Source organism: Raphanus sativus, chromosome 7 (assembly GCF_000801105.2).
Source record: "Raphanus sativus cultivar WK10039 chromosome 7, ASM80110v3, whole genome shotgun sequence".
Taxonomy (NCBI): domain Eukaryota; kingdom Viridiplantae; phylum Streptophyta; class Magnoliopsida; order Brassicales; family Brassicaceae; genus Raphanus; species Raphanus sativus.
The window spans coordinates 5,160,255-5,177,427 of NC_079517.1; the positions used below are offsets into that span (position 1 = coordinate 5,160,255).

A 17,173-nucleotide genomic window follows, 5' to 3' on the forward strand; every position below is an offset into this window, starting at 1 on the left:
TCTGTTTTCTACTTCATAAATCACACACTGAGAGTGTGTAAGAAGAGATGATGTTATTAAGTTACTTAACAAAGTAACGGCGATGTAACGGCGTTAGGATGATTTGACGGCGACGGCTGTTACAGAAAACTCCGTTTTCCAGTGTAAAGAGTCCGGTGAAAAGACATTCTTTTGTGGGGAGAAATCCCGTTTACACGCGCGTGCATTCGGACATAACTGATCCAACGGTGGGAAGATCGCATACTAGAAACGTGTCATGGACCGCGAGGTAGAGGATGAAACCATGCTCTTTCTTGTGACAATGAGTTAATGCTTTTTGATGATGATTGGCTGAAAGAAGCCAAAAACCGGTTGGGACCGGTTTAGTTTAGTTTGCTTTTTTTCCTTTGGTCACGTCTTTGTATTTGTAATCACTTTGATTAATTTTGATATCGACCTACATTGTACTGCTAGGTCGAATAAGTTTGGTGGAACTGTATAAATTGCAATAAATAAAAATAATAATGTAAAATTATGAAATAAAATTAAAAAAGGAACAGTGTTTACACTGTGGAATCAATGTTTAAAGGAAAGAGTAGAGATCATGTCTAAAGCTATCATTGGATAGCTTCGTATAAAGCTGTTACTCTTTCTCTATCGAAAAGTTTTGTTTTTTTAATTGATTCGGCGAAACAAACCATACCGTTCATGATAACTTTACATGAATCAATCCACTGCAAATGAATATGTGTATATTTGAAGATGCCATGTAAAATTTCTCAGTTATCATATTTTAGAAAAAAGTTACCGAAGGGACATATCAAGTTCATGTCAGACTGTAGGGCCCAAAAGATATCAGAGAAAGATTGGTTAAACCCCAACCGTCTGATTAAACCGATGTTTGGCATCGTTGGTTCTTGCTTCCCCTAATATTTTGGCAGCTTCCTTTCGTGCCATATCTCATATCTCTCCTCTCCTCCTCGACATCAAAAGCCAAAAGAAAAAGAAAAATGAATTTTAAAATTTGAATATGAAATTTATACATGGTAACGTATATAATAGAAAGAAAAGATGCATCGAGTTACGTTTGGTCTTCTTAGCTTAATATAGACCGACCGTATCTTCTTCCTCCATGATTCTGTTCTTGATTCCTCTAAGTTCGTACCCCTACTTCTACTGGTCAAACTTTTAGATATCAGTGTCCATTATAAAGAGCAAACCAAAAAAAAAAGAGTAAATATCAATAGACTATATAGCATAACAATATAACATACTACATCGCTTTATCAAGAACTAATCACATGTTCACTTACAGCTAAGTTTATGTTAAACCATAACTTTGACTTGTTAAAAGAAACCACAGTTAAAACCTACTCACCAGTCACCATTTTATTAATAGACTTGGGTATGAAACGATGCATTATCAGAACTTGGTTTAGTATTGTTACAAATAAAGAGAGAAAATGCAATATCTTCTGCATAGCTTCATACCACTTGCATCCGTCGAGTTCAGTTCTGGACCGCAATATAAAAGCCTGCACATGCGAAAAGATTGGTTTAAATATTTAACCTTACTTATATTGTAACGTGTTTAGTGAAAATATATCGAATTACAAAAACATGATTAATGTGCATAATTCAAACCAAGCTGGAAAAGCCTAATTGCAGATTGTGTGTATTCCCGCACTTAATTTCCTTTACGTATTCATGGCCACCAGGCCCCACGACCAGATTTCAACTGCTACAGTAAATCAATAGATTGGGTGACTATTTCGAACGTCAAAAGAAAGATATTGTAGATAGGGCTCGTATATCCACATGATCTAGGTCGTGGGGAGGTTCAGCTCTATATGCAACTCTATGCTTTTAGACTTGAACGGTGCATGGTTCTAATCTGTACCAAGACCACTTTACACGCATTCAAGACTAGCCTAAACTAGACCAACTCGGTTTTTTTTTTTTTTTCCATCTGATGATTTTCATTGATAACATTGAGTCATACAAGATTGAATACTAAAGCTGGCAGACCACAACAAGATCTCCAGAAACCAAACCCAAAAGAGGGAGACTAAAGCTCAAAAGACTAGACATGAGCACTTAAACAGAACAATAGCCAAGATACTACACTCCTCCAACTAGCTAACTGAATCCAGAAACAACCCAATAGAAGATAGTAGAAAAAGAACTTAATTGACTATGACCAGCCGGATGTCTTGCCATGAAAAGCAAGAGAGCACACACCGTTAAGGACTTCTTCATGGAGAGCAGCAACTTTCATCTGAACCACCCGTCCACGATGACACAGCAAGAACCACACGAACCATTTTGACGAAACCAAGACAGAAACCAAACAAAAGCAACAACCGGTAAAAACCCCTTCTCAACAGAACCTTCATCTGGACGCTTCAAAGCCACAACCTCATTCTATTGCTTCAACTTCAAGAAGCCACCGAGGATAATAGAGACCAGAGACAGACCAGGAAAACACACTTATTCAAGGAACAGGAGAAGGGCTCCTAAGAGACAGAGAGATGAAGAGTTGCCCTGAAACCAGCTTCTTCTCGACACTAACCTACACCTGCTCAACACACACCACTACGAAGCCTGCTACACCGTTGCAGAATCAAAGACCAACTAAGCAAACTCTACACTCCATCAAAGATTAATCGGATACAATCCAGCAGAGAAGACAAAATCCACAACTTAACGAAACCCTAAGAAAAGCTAGCAAGGATCCAGGATCCACTACAAGGAAGATAAAGTCCAAACAAGAAGGCACCAAGAGCACAAACTACTGGAAGAGGGGCGAGTAGATCTAGGGATTCAAAAGAGTACCAAACTCTCTGATACCGGCGAAAAGACATCGCACACGTCTTCCACATCTAGATAAGATCAACCCCTAACCGTTGGACACCGAAATCGCTCTCCACGCGCCGTCACGGTCCTTCACGCCGGAATCTCCACAACCCACAAGCCAGACAGATCCTCACCACACCTTCAAAGAGCAAGCAGAATAAGGAAAACAACCTGAGAATAAGACCACGAAACCCGACTCCGGTGCTGTGTGAGCCACCGGAGTCGACCACCAACCAAACCAAGATCTGTTTTTGAGACCAACTCGGTTATTATCATTTTCAGTCTTCAAATATTTGTATTGTCATTTTATCATAACTCATAACAATAAATGAGCTGTGGTGTTTTAGTGATCCGGCTCGCGGTAATGATTTTAACAGTGAATAGTTAAGTTCAGGACTTATGGGGAATTATAATTTGTGAATTTTTTGTTAGAGCATTTTCAAGGGTTCATTCTATTTTTTACTCTTTACTTTAAAATAGAGTGACTCTATAATAGAAATAAAGTTTTCTCTGATGGTACTCTATTTTAGAATAGAAAATAGGGTGACGAACAAAAAAAAACAATTTATTCTATATTTGGAGTAAAACTATTTTTCATTCTATTATAGAGTGTAAAATAGAGTAAGTTTAGAGATGCCCTTACATTTGTTTTCTTAACAAAAAAAATCGCACTAGGTAAGCAAATCATAATTCAACATAACTGTTGATGTTAAGAAAACAGTTAGAAATTGTAACACAAAATTCAGCTAAACAAATTATAATTCACAAAATTCAAGCTCAGAGTGAAGAGCCAATCAGAGAAGACAAGGGGTGGATTTTACAGATACACGTGGCATAATATGACAGGTCCAAAACGTGTGGTGAAATGTGGGTTAAACGCTGTGAAGCATAACTTCACCAGATGCAATAATGGTTGTCTCATAACGTCATATCTCGTAATTGCGAATATGCTAGTAGTTGCTACGGGTTAATGTGAAAGAGCCACCGGGTAAGTATGAAAGAGCCGCCGGGCAAGTGCAAAGCCTACATCTGACCCACATATCGGCCCAATAGTGACCACACAGTTAAAATGCAATGAGCCCTAAAGCAAATGCCAAGGCCCATGTGTTGACTTTATTTTTGTTGGAGGAAAACACTGCTTTTACACCAAAAACCACAATGTATCTATACTATTAAAGCAGAAGCATGTTTGTGAATATGCCTCTGAAATTTTTATGTTGTTACAAAATATTCCATTTACTTTCCTTTTTAAATGAAATTGTGTAATTAAAAGGAAATTTTGGCCACTTAAAAGCTCAATAGAGTTTTAAAATAATTTGACAGTCCAATTTTTTTGTTCAATCTATACTATTAAAGTTGCAGTATGACCAGTTGATATTGGTTCAGTCCAAAAAAAAATTGCATTTAATTATAACTGCATAAAATACATTGTATAATATAACTGTAATTAAAAAGAAAACTGCTTACTGCATATAGTTAACCTTCGATGACAACTAAAGTCATGTTTTTAAGGGCCGGACCACAAACTGACGGTGCAACAAAAATGTACATTTTTTTTGTTTTTCTTTCTTTATTCATTTTTATTACCTAATAATATATCATATATGTAATTCCAAAATCACAGTATTTATTTATCAAAAAAAAATATTCCAGGAATCACGTAATGTAATAAAGTAAAAAATATGAAAACTTGCAGTTTATAGAAATAAAAGTATTTAGAAATAACAATAATAGGTTTTAAATCTAAAATTATGTTTTTTGATTATAAAAGAATATGGATTGATGTAAAATAATAAGCTTGCTTAATAATTACACATGAATTTGGAATAATAATTAAATTTCCAAAACAGTTTTTTAAAATAACAAATGCTAAAATGAAATTAATATACTTATAATAAAAGTATAAAAATTAATATACTTACATTATATATATAAAATAATATATTAAAAATTATTTTCACATTTTAAAAAACATTGTTCGCTTTTTGGAGTGGGTTGGGGCGGGTTAGATTGTATATTGGTTTTCGGACATTTTTAACTAATTATGTTAGGTAATTAATAAGAAAATATAATATGTTACAAACTTTAGGAATAAAGTTTAAAAATAATTTTTAAAATGCATATAGCACAAATGTATAGTTATGTAATTTCACATATTTAATATAGTTACCAAAAATATAAAATTAAATTAATATTAAACATAAATATGATTACAAAAAAAACAAATATGATTATAAAAACACAAATAATAAATTGAAAATTTTCAAAAAACATTAAAAAAATATATAGTCAATACTATTAAAGTAAGATCATGCCCTATTGATATTAGTTGGGTCTAATTTAAAAAAAAAACTAAATATAACTGCACATATAAACATAACTGCTACTCTATAATCTAACTTTACATAACACGCCATCTAAATAACTGCAAGAATACACGTAAGATTCTTTTGAGATGATGATGATGTAAGCTTTGTAAAGTGACACTGTCCAGGACTCCAGATTGTTTTGAAAATAACTGTAACAATACACGTTTACTCCATTATAATTTGTTATCTTATTTTTCACCATTTAGGCCTTTTACTTAAAAATTTGTTGGCAATAAATGATATTTTATTTTAATTTGGATTAGTGTGATGTGTTCTTCTAGGTGTTGTATTGGAAGGATCAAAGAATCCGAGTTTTTAAATTATGTGAAAACAAATTATCAGTAATCTTTCTAAAAAGAAACCATGCCTTGGTGCAGTGCAAACGTGCAATTCATAGAGAAAGAGAGAATTTGTAGAAATTGAAGAGGAATCCGAAAGCTTGGATCTAGCAGCAGGTTTTTACATGTTTTAAGATTAAAATGAGATTTTGAAATTTTGTAAAGAAAAAATAAATAAGATTACCTAAAAATACAAATATGACCATTATTTAAAAAAAAAAACAAGAAAATATATCCGCCCTTTCAAAGGGCGGGTCAAAATCTAGTGAATTATTAAAACGAAATGGGCTTGAAACTCTCGGATCAATGGGCTTGAAATTTTTGCTTATGTTTAGTAACCCATTTAAAATATACTAGATTTTGACCCGTCCTTAAAAATGGCGGGTATATTTTTTGTTGGAAAATTATTTTACGTAATAAAAATTATGATTTTTGATAAATTATATATTTTAAATTTTTATGAAATTTATCTGAAATTTAAATATATGACTTATTTTTGTTATTTTAATTGTGAATAAATTTTAGAAGACTCTAAATAATTCTAATCCGTAATATGATTTTATTTATTTAACCCAAAGTTAGACTTATTTTTAACTGATTTTTTGTTAACTTAAGTAAAATATTTTATATCTTCAACACTCTCGGTATTGAAAAATTCATTTGTGTATTTCAAAACATTTTATATATTAAATTTAGTTTATGTGATTTAGTTTTTAATTTAAATGAAACTAATTTTTAAGGAGTTGAGATAATTAAGACCCGTATTATGATTTTTTTGATTTAATCATTTGTTATTTCAACTTAATTTTATTTTAAGGTTTCATTTAATAAATCCTTTCAAATAATTAATAAGTTGAAAGTTTTTTTAGAAAGATATGGTGCAAAAATTTAGGATAACAAAATTTTCAAATTCTTATCCTTTTTGAAAATTTTGTTTCCTAAACGTTTGCACCATATATTTCTAAAAAATCTTTCAATTTATTAATTATTTGAAAAAAATTATTAAATGATACCTCAAAATAAAATCAAGTTGAAATAACAAATGATTAAATCAAGAAAATTATAGTACGGGTCTGAATTATCTCAACTCCTTAAAAATAGTTTCATTTAAAATAAAAACTAAATCACATAAACTAAATTTAATATAAAAATGTTTTGAAATACACAAATGAATTTTTCAATACAGAGAATGTTGAAGATATAAAATATTTTATTTAAGTTAACAAAAAATCAGTTTAAAATAAGTCTAACTTCGGGTTAAATAAATAAAATCATATTACGGGTTAGAATTATTTAGAGTCTTCTAAAATTTATTCATATTTAAAATAACAAAAATAAGTCATTTAATTAAATTTCAGATAAATTTCATAAAAATTTAAAATATATAATTTGTCAAAAATCATAATTTTTATTACATAAAATAAATTTTCCAACAAAAAATATACCCGCCTTTTTTAAGGGCGGGTCAAAATCTAGTTTTTGTTAAAATATCAACGGCAACGTGTTTATCACACCAGTGTATGTTTGCAACTCAATGGGTTGATTCCTTGTGCCAAGTGTCCATAAGTAAATTAGTAGCAGATGATGACAACGAACACCATGCAATTTATACAAGTCCATCTCTCGAGCCTCTTTCTACATCTCTTTTCTTCTCTTCTATTCATCACTGCAGACACAATCTCTTGCTTGAAATGACGCTCTCTTCCCTGATCTCTTCCTGCTTTCTTGTCTTGGCTCTCATCTCGGCCACGCATGCCTTCGACCTCAGCCTCATCCAGGTTCTCTCTTTTTGTAATCTATTTAATTTTTCTGGTTAGCAAAAATCAAGAACCGGTTATCTCGTTTCCTTAGTATTTTTTTTCCTCGGGAAAATCTCTTGTAGATGGAAGCAGCCACATGTCCGTATACGGTGGTTGTCATGACGAGCTGCCTCTCTCCAGAGACGACGAGGGATCAAATCAGTATCACTTTTGGCGATGCCGATGGCAACCAGGTTAATTTAGTCACAAACTCTTGTTTAAACTTCAACTTAAGGCTCTAGAGTTAATTATCATATTAAATTAATCGCTAATTAAAGGCAAATAGGATAGCGATAAAATATTTATCCCACTAGTTAGTTATGAATAAATGGAATGTTTTTATTCCATCATAGCTAAACTTTAGTAACTGTAGATGAATGGTTCAGTCTACCATATAGTTAATCCTTCTAATTATAGCTATGTGCATGTAATCGCTATATACAATAACAAATGTAATTTTGCGATTATAGGTGCATGCAAAGAGACTAGGCGGATCGGTAAAAGGAACAGGGAGTTTAGGGAAGTGTTCAACGGACACATTCCAAGTCCGAGGTCAATGTTTGACTAGCCCTATATGCTCTCTAAATATCAACCGGGATGGACCCGACGGTTGGGTCCCCGAGTCCATCGAGATCTACGCACAAGGTTCCAAGTCTGTTAAATTCGATTTCAGCAAAAGCGTCCCTAAAAACACTTGGTACGGCCAAGACCACTGCAATACCACAGGTCCGCCGTTTTCTCCCGGACTGCCTCCACCGGAGACACCTAAGCTACCACCACCTCCCCATCCACGACCGTCTGCTGCTTCCAGAGGTGGTGGAGATGGCGAGAGCGTTTTTCTTGCGTTTGCCATTGCCACTGCGGTTGCGTTCGCCGCGATGGTGCGTTAAGGTTGTTTAACGAGCATGCTGCGTATGTAGCGTCGTGAGACTTTTTTTATTTCGTCGAATGTTTTGTTTGTTGTGTGGTTTTGTTTCAGCCTCAGTGTTGTTGTAAAAACAAAACAAAATTGTGAAGTACTTAGTTTCGTTTCTAAAAAATAAAACCTTTTGTCAATACTTGACTTTGATGCACAGTAAAGTCGTTGTTTCTCTAATACTATATCAAATTGGTCAAACGGACTATATCAAATTGGTCAAACGGATTTTTTTGTCAAAAAAAATGTAGAGAAAACTACCATAATATATTATATTAATATATCCTTTAACTTGATTTCCACAACATCGAAACATTAGAAGACCTTAACTTTTGTGTAATTGAAGTGTTGGTGAGAAGTAAAATGCATGGAAGTAGGTAGAGTTCGTGGAAGTGGCGCCGCGTAGCTGACTCATGTTGCTTTTACTCTGTTTTAGCTTGTCCAACTCTTTCCCCTTCACACAATTTTGTTTTGTTTTGGTTGTACTGTCTGCTTAAACGTGTCTCTGAACTAAAACCGGGACCAAATCGAACTGTATTCGTCTTTTTAGGAAGTAAAATTGAACAAATATATTATAATTATAATTATAAGATCGTAGTAGCTGTTAAAATTAAAGTGCACTGCAAATGAACCCTGTTCTGAGTGACGAGAGGAATATCACAGACCTAAAGCTCGTATAATTGTTGGCATGAACATACTTTTTGGCAGACAATCTTGAAATTTGTCGTCTCATTTTCAAAAACGGTAGATAGAACGAATTATCTGCACACCGTTCCATTCCAACTCCCTGTAGCTTCTATATTGCTTCGGTTATCTGTTATTTGCTCCCTATAGACTACATATGTAGTTTGAATACCCAGTATTGAACCTTTTGGTGTTTGCTTTTGCTGGAATGGTACCTCCTGATCCTAGTTACAATGTGGTTGGTTGTCGATAGGTATATCGCATCAAACGTAGTCCATACAGCAAAGTTGATCGCAGAAAATCAAGACTAGTTGCCAAAGGGTTTCACCAAAGACCAGGGATAGACTACTTTGAGGCCTTTTAGTCTAGTAGTTAAACAGCCAACAATAAGTTTGGTTCTTGGTCAGGCAGTGGCACGAGATTGGATCTTACATCAACTTAATTTTAATAATGCATTTTTACAAACAGATGCACTTGATGTAAAAAGTTTTTGATTGAATAAAAATTTAACATTCATTCAAATTTTTTTTTTTTATATAATAATGCATTTTTCCAAGTTGAATTGCAGGAACATGTGTACATGGGGCAGCCACCATGCTTTATGAATAATGACAAAGCTATTATGGACTCAAGTAGGCCCCGAAAGCATGGTACAATGCACTTCGTGACTTTCTTCTTGAGCTGGGGTTCTACAATTCTGTCCCATATACTTCTCTGTTTGTGCTTCACAAGTCTGGGACAGCAGTGTATGTTCTAATTTATCTTAGATGACATCGTTGTTACTGGTCACTCTCCTGCTCATGTTCAAGTCTTCGTTAGTCTCATGGCTAATCGATTTTCTATCAAAGATATGGGAGAGTTGGGTTACTTTTTGGGCATTGAAGTAACTAGAACACAAGCCGGTCTTACGCTTACACAGATAAAAAATACATCAATGATCTTCTCCACCGTACAAACATGAGCATGATGAAGCCTGTATATACTCTAACACTCTTCTTAAGTCGAAGCATGTGCTGGTCTGACGGTGAGACTGTTCCGATCAAGGCCCCTCCATCATTTTCTCGGCATTACAGTCAAGCACGACTTCTCCGGTCTTCTGTTTCATCAACAGAACTAGGCAGATCGAGCATTTGTTTACTTAATTCAATTTGTGATTACAAACAACTTTGTTGCTATTCTTCATCTTGTTGGGTAACGAATGATCAAGCTACAAACTCACTGAAAACACTAAGGCAGATCTTTGGATCCTTTGATTCAGTTCCTATCAACTGACTCAATCATGTTACACATAAGAGACCCATGAAAATAATACTAAAAGACCCGTAGAATTTGAAAGGTTGTAGATTAATTTCAAAACCACTTATTGAAAAGCCCAATAGCAAGGTCCGTTAAGAAACAAAGTAAAAAATCACAGTTGAAACTTGAAATGAACCTCGAGTGCTATTTCAATTTGTGTGTAAAGTTACTTCATAGGAAAGACAAAACAAACCAAAACCGAATATAAACTAGATGAGTTGTTTAGCTATAACGATCCAAACTAAATAGCGGATGGATTTACCGCCATAAATTATAATAAAGAATATATTAAATGTTTGGAATCACAGCATTCCAAGTCGCACATACCTAATAGAATCCAATGGATCGAGATTCAAGAGATCATTATAAATAGTTATAAAAACCCTTTCCTCGACGTAATATCTGGGCATTACATTTTAGTTTTTCGTTGAAGACAAAGACGAAGGTAAATACAAAACGATGACCCGAGGTAAACAATATGACATGTCATCTCTTTTGTAAACATAACGTTAAATTAAGGAAAAGTACAATGTCAACATTGTCATTTCCTAAAAAAATTTTGGTAAAGATTGGGTCTCGCGAGAAGCAGATATAAACGTTATTTATAAAGTACTTATTACAAAGGTGACAGATGAAAAATAAAGGGAGGAAAGCCAAGTTCAAAAAAAAAAAAAAAAAAAAGGGAGAAAGGAGGTATACGAAGATGAACATATGTATTGTTTCTTAGAAGTGTTAGTATCAAGAAAATTATTACTTTTGAAAAAATAGTATTTAATATACAAACTCAACCAATAATTAAAAGACATTTATAATTTGATTGGTCATACAATATCTAATTAATGCAAAAATTACTTTGAATTATGTAAATATTTTATATTGTGAAACAGAGAGAGTAGTAAAAAACATCATTCTTTTATTATAGAATCATACCTTTTTATTTACAAAATGATCTTTTAATTTTTATACTTTTATAGTTATAACCAAAACAACTATTTTTTAGAAAATACAGTTTTTATTAACGTAAAATCACACTTTTGTTTATATAATAATCTTTTAAAAACTTTACTTTAAACATAAGTCATGATTTTATGAAAAATCTTGTAAAAGTTAGAGTTAATTATCAACTTTCATAGATAAAAAAGTGCTTGTTGTAAAATTAAAATATAATCTTTTGAAAATATTCCTTTTTAGAAATAAAAATAAAGGAATGCATTGAAAAAAATCACATATATATTTTATAGCTATTCTATTATAGAGGTAGAAATAAAGAAATATATTGGAGATAGTTTAAATTAAATTGTAGTATCACTGTATCAGATTGTCATTTTTATGCACACGGGTTAAAATATAAAAATCAGTAGATTCGAATCAATACGACATATTTGATATTTATGTTATGATTAGCTAGGAGTCCAGGACTCGTAAAGTCATACATTTGGATGCAGCGATAATAATGTTGGTGACTAGCCAGATGTCTAGAATACTTACCTATTTATTTTGACAGTTTCTGACTGCCATGAAAGTTTGTAACATGTACAGTGATATATCAGTATTACCTAACGTCAAATTCACTAGATGTAAAACATTTGATTGTGACTAGACTGCATGACCATGTTTTATTGTCCACGATTTTGTTGTTTAGCCAATGTGACGTGCTTATGTCATTTCAATGCTCAACTAACTAAGTCATTACTTTGACCACAATATACGCTTATAGTTTAGTTCACTATAAATATGATTACGTAATATATGTAACAACAGATGACTATGTCGTCTGTGAAAGAATGTATACACGAATGAATTTTGTTGGTAAGAGAAACTGAATGTTTGATTACTATTCAACTAGAGAGTTTTACATGTTAAATAAATAAGGGTGGTTAGGATTAGTGCAGTGTTCGCGGGTCAACCCGCGCCGCTCCGCTCCGCTCTATCCTGCCGTGACCGGATCCGCATGATTCGCAAACAAATATTTTTATATCTGTACCGTTTCACCAATACCCGCGAAAAACCCACTAAACATATGGATAATATTAATATATTAAAAATAATTATTTTAAAATAAATAATATATCATAATTATTTTTATGACTTTAGTATTCGAATGCATTCGAAAAAAACTCGACTAACTCTTAATGATCGTTCACCAGAACTAAAATCGGGAGCCCGCCGAAGACATCCAGAGATGCAATTAAAATTAAAATTATATAACAATTTATGAAATTTTATATATTTTACGACAAAGTATTTTTGCCTTTTTAAAAAAAAATTGTGAATTGGTGAGTACTTGCAACTCAAATTTGACTGACCCACATCTGTCATACTTAAAATTATCTCAACCGCAACCGCACCCGCATCTGTCTCACTTCAAATTGTTCTATCCGCACCTACCCCGTAGCGGGTCAAACAGAGAAGATCCACATACAATGATTAAAATTCCCAACTCTAGTTAGGATTGAGCGGAGGTATTAGTGATTCAATTCATTTCATCTGAATAATTAATTCTCTGCTCTAATTAATAAAAAAACATTGCAGTTCCGACATTACTAATTTACAAAAAGTTTCTTTTTCGGATTTTATATTATAAAATGTATTTTTATCTAACATAAGTAAATAATTATCTAACGTAAGTAAACAATTGATTTTATTGTATATAAAATATATTTCATAGAATATAACATAGTTTTAGATATATCTTTACTAAATATCATCAAAATATATTAAGTCTTAAAAAATATTAAAAATATAACTGTGAATATAAAACAAAAAAAATATAATGGTAGCTTCGTACATATATAAAATGTGTATATATAATTTATTAATTTATAGTTTTAAGGAGACCATATATTTATATAGAATTTTTAGAAATTTTTATTATCTTATTAATTTGTGTCATATTTTCAGTTGGCTCAACTTGGAACAAGAGAAATCTATTAATTTATAGTATATTAATTTATCTAGTATTAATTCATAGATTTTCTATTGTATCTATTACAAAATAAAAAAATATTTACTTTTAAAGTTTTAATAAATAATATAATAAATTTAATAAATAAATATATTGGAAAACTTATATAAAATATAATATTTCTACAATCTATTCTATTAATTCTTCAACATGTCCAATTGATATAGGATTATGTCTACTTTTTAATTTTTATAACTACCACTAAATACATCTTTAATATACCTTTTTGTATTAATATAAATGCCAAATCACGTAACTGGCTATTAATCACGTAACGGCCCAAAAGGGCGCATGATTCAATATGATTTGATATCGTATTTTTTGTGAACGCCCATTAATACATAATTATATTTCTTAATTTTTTAATTATGGTCATTAATCACGTAACTGGCTAAAAAGATATTATACAAAGATTATAATTATTAAAGCCTCTTATAAATCATTTTAAAAAGATATTATACAAATTAAAAACAAAAATAATTAAAACACACAAATATAAAAATTTTAAAAGATGTAAAACAAAAAATTTACCCGCCCTTTTAAGGGCGGATCAAAATCTATTTTATTAATTATCATGTATGACCAATTAATAAAAGGTTCTTTAGAGCATTGTTAACCGTTCGTAACTTCCCTCGGCATATGAAACAATAATTTGGGCTTCGAATATTGTTAACCGTTCGTAACTTTCCTATATTCCTGTTTTTATGTTCAAATAAAAAAAAAACAAATAATTTGGACTGAATATTGACAAAAAGACGAAGCCTTACCATATGATACATGTACATACTTACAAAACTTATCTATTCTATTAAATTCATATCATACAGAATATGATTATACAAACACACAAACATAAAATTATGTTTCTTTAAAAAATAAAATTAAAACTAAAACTAAACAACTAAAATTAAAATTAAAAATTATTATCATGATCCGATATTCTACAGATTTTAGTTTAACGGGTTTTAAATAGATTTCTACATTTGGACCCGCCTTTTTATATTTTTTAGTTTTATATTCTTTTAGAAATTTAATTTTTATATTTATATGTTTTAGTCATATTTGTGTTTTTCATTGTATAACATTTCTCTTAAATAATTAATAGGAGGTTTTAATCATTGTATTAAAATAGTTTTACCATACATATATCAATATGTTATGTTTTTATTTTAATAGTATTGACTAGATTCGGATTCGCCTTTAAAAGAGCTGGTATATTTTTTTGTTTTACATATTTTAGAAATTTAATTTTTATATTTATGTTTTTAATCATATTTATATTTTTCTTTGTATAATATTTCTTTTAAATAATTAATAAGAGGTTTTAATAATTATCGTAAAATAATTTGACCACACATATATCAATAGGTCATATTCCTGTTTTAGTATATTGATATTATATAATAAAAAACGTAAATAAAAACATAAATATAAAAATTAAATTTATAAAAAAATATAAAAAAAAATATATCCGCCCTTCTAAGGGCGGGTCAAAATCTAGTCTATATATAAAATTCTATAAATATATATATATATATATAAACAGATCAGATCGGATATCAGTTTATATAAATATTAGTATTTGTGATTTGCTCATTTTTTGGATATTATATATTAGTATTTGTTTTGACTCTTAAAGTTACATATATTCAAAATTTTCGGTTTAAATTTAGACGAATAACAAATTAAATCAAAATTTACAAATATTTTGCTGAGTCTTACAGTAGAGTCTAGAGATGAGTGGTTGTTCCTGGTGAGGGTTGGTAGCTATTGGATGCGATTAGGTTGTAATGGCTTCAATTGTTTTAGTAGAGGCAAAAAAATCGACATAATTGGTTCTTCGTCGTTGAAGCAAAAGAATACATTATACGGGAAAATGTGTTTGGAATGTAGCTTTTAAGTTTCCGGTTTTTGCACCAGCTTCTACGGAAACGACAAGAGGTCGTTTTAATAAAAGAAAACTCAAATGATAAGATAAAATTCAAATTCATTCTGACATGTATCAATTAACAAGTAATATCACACCGAGATATTTGTTTTTGTCAGAAAAAAAAAACGATGACCACATTCGTTTTAATATTACAGGATTCGATACATCATTAATTCGTTATTATTACTCTCCATTTTTCAGTAGATCGTTAGCAGGGGAGGAGTTAGGTTATTTTATCGGTTCAGTTTGGTTAATTCGATTTCATAATTTTCCAAACCAAAATAAATCATAATTATGTTTGGCTTGGATCGGTTTCGGTTCGATTTAAATTTTGTTTGGTTTGTATTCGACTTGGTTTGTGTTTTGGTTCGGTTTAATTGGATTTTTTTAGTTTATTTTTTTCTAAAAGAAATAATGTTTTGAAATATAAGCGGATGATTATGAAATTATCATGTTGGTGACTATGAAAAGTTAATGTCTCTTAAAAGTAAACTATGTAAATTAAATCTAATATAAAACTGAAAGTACAACTTTACCAAACCACAAAAAAAAATTATAAGAACACAATCAAACCAAATTTAACTAAAATAAATAGGAAATTTAAAAGAGAATATCGTTAATAAGTTAATAATGACTTTAGAATATTGTTTATCACTAGTATATTTGATTTATATAATAACAAAGTCATATTGGTTATGGGTTCAGTTTAATTCGGTTCGGTTTTGGTTCAGTTGGTTTGGATTTGAAAAATCTTAAACTGAACTATTTGATAATAGATTTTGGTTCGGTTTGGATCGGTTTTCATTCGGTTTGACTCGATTTCGGATCGGTTTCAAAATCCGGATATTTGACTCTCTTTATAGATTATAGTTAATAGTGTTAATATATGAGGAACAAAAATATATTTTTTTAACTAAGCTTTAACAAAAGTAAACTTGAGCAGGTTAAAAACCAATAATAACGAATCCATTTTCCTAGTAATTAATAAGAGAAATATACGAACATAAAATAAAAGGACTTAAACCCCATTTTGGCCAGTAACTAATAAGAGGAAAAAGTACCCCAATTTGCTTTTTATCATTGTATCCCAATTTACATAAACATCAAAAAATTATATTATCCGTAGTTGGCCAAAACATATTAAAACATCTCTAATTTTACTCTATTTTCTATTCTAAAATAAAATAAAAGGAGTAAATAAAAACATTTCTAAAACAATTTCATATCTCGAAATTTATATTGGAGATGTTCTAAAGATCGGCATAGTCGTGGTCACCGGTAAAGACAAAAAATTACATGTGAAATAAAAGGAATCAACCCCAAATACTTACGCATGATACCCTTCTAAGTTAGTAGGACCAAGAGAGCTGATTGAAACGATAATTAAGTGGGGGGAGATATAGAAAATCTATCATTGTGAGAGAGAGAAACAGAGAGAGCAATAAAGTTATTGACTGGTGCATGTTATTTCACTTGCTGGACCATTTCTTTTATTTGCAAGCTTGCGGATGTATTGGTATTGTATCACTGTCATAAATTATACTATAGTCCAATCCAAAAGAAGAAAACAGAGTAGGGGAAAAAGACTTAATACGGTGTCATATAGCTAGACTGGATAGATCACTGTCGTGTAGTGTGTGAATGAGACGGCAATAACGTGACAAAACGGATGCGCGTGATGCACGTGAAGAGGGCCTGATTACCTTATGAGGAGTAGAGGATGCCCCATTGGACCCTTCTGTAGATGGTTCTGTTTTCCCATTATTTTTTTAAGCAATAAAGCTATAAAACAAATTTCACGTTAAATGCCGTTTTGTCTCTTTTTTCCTTATCACTAGTTTTTTTTTCTTTAGTATTTTCTTTTATTGACAAACAATTTGGTTCCTAGTCTTCGGATGGTATTTGGTGATATCATAAAAACTTAATATAAAATAAGAACAGTGGTAACAACAAAAAATTGGTTTTTGGCAAAATAATTATAGGTCTAAGCCTATAATCTTTTTGAAACTAGAGACAAGAACCAATTATCAGTTCAAAAAAA

The 17,173-nt window shown here is 31.1% G+C and overlaps 1 protein-coding gene across 1 annotated transcript; it reads left to right on the top strand.

The window, feature by feature from the left end:
- The first annotated feature begins 7,216 nt into the window (after nt 1-7,216).
- On the top strand, nt 7,217-8,391 carry LOC108816775 (embryo-specific protein ATS3). Its single transcript, XM_018589341.2, has 3 exons — nt 7,217-7,320; nt 7,425-7,535; nt 7,812-8,391. Exons 1-3 carry the CDS (start codon nt 7,234-7,236, stop codon nt 8,229-8,231), a joined length of 618 nt encoding a protein of 205 aa, XP_018444843.1. The 5' UTR covers nt 7,217-7,233; the 3' UTR covers nt 8,232-8,391.
- The last annotated feature ends 8,782 nt before the right edge of the window (nt 8,392-17,173 follow it).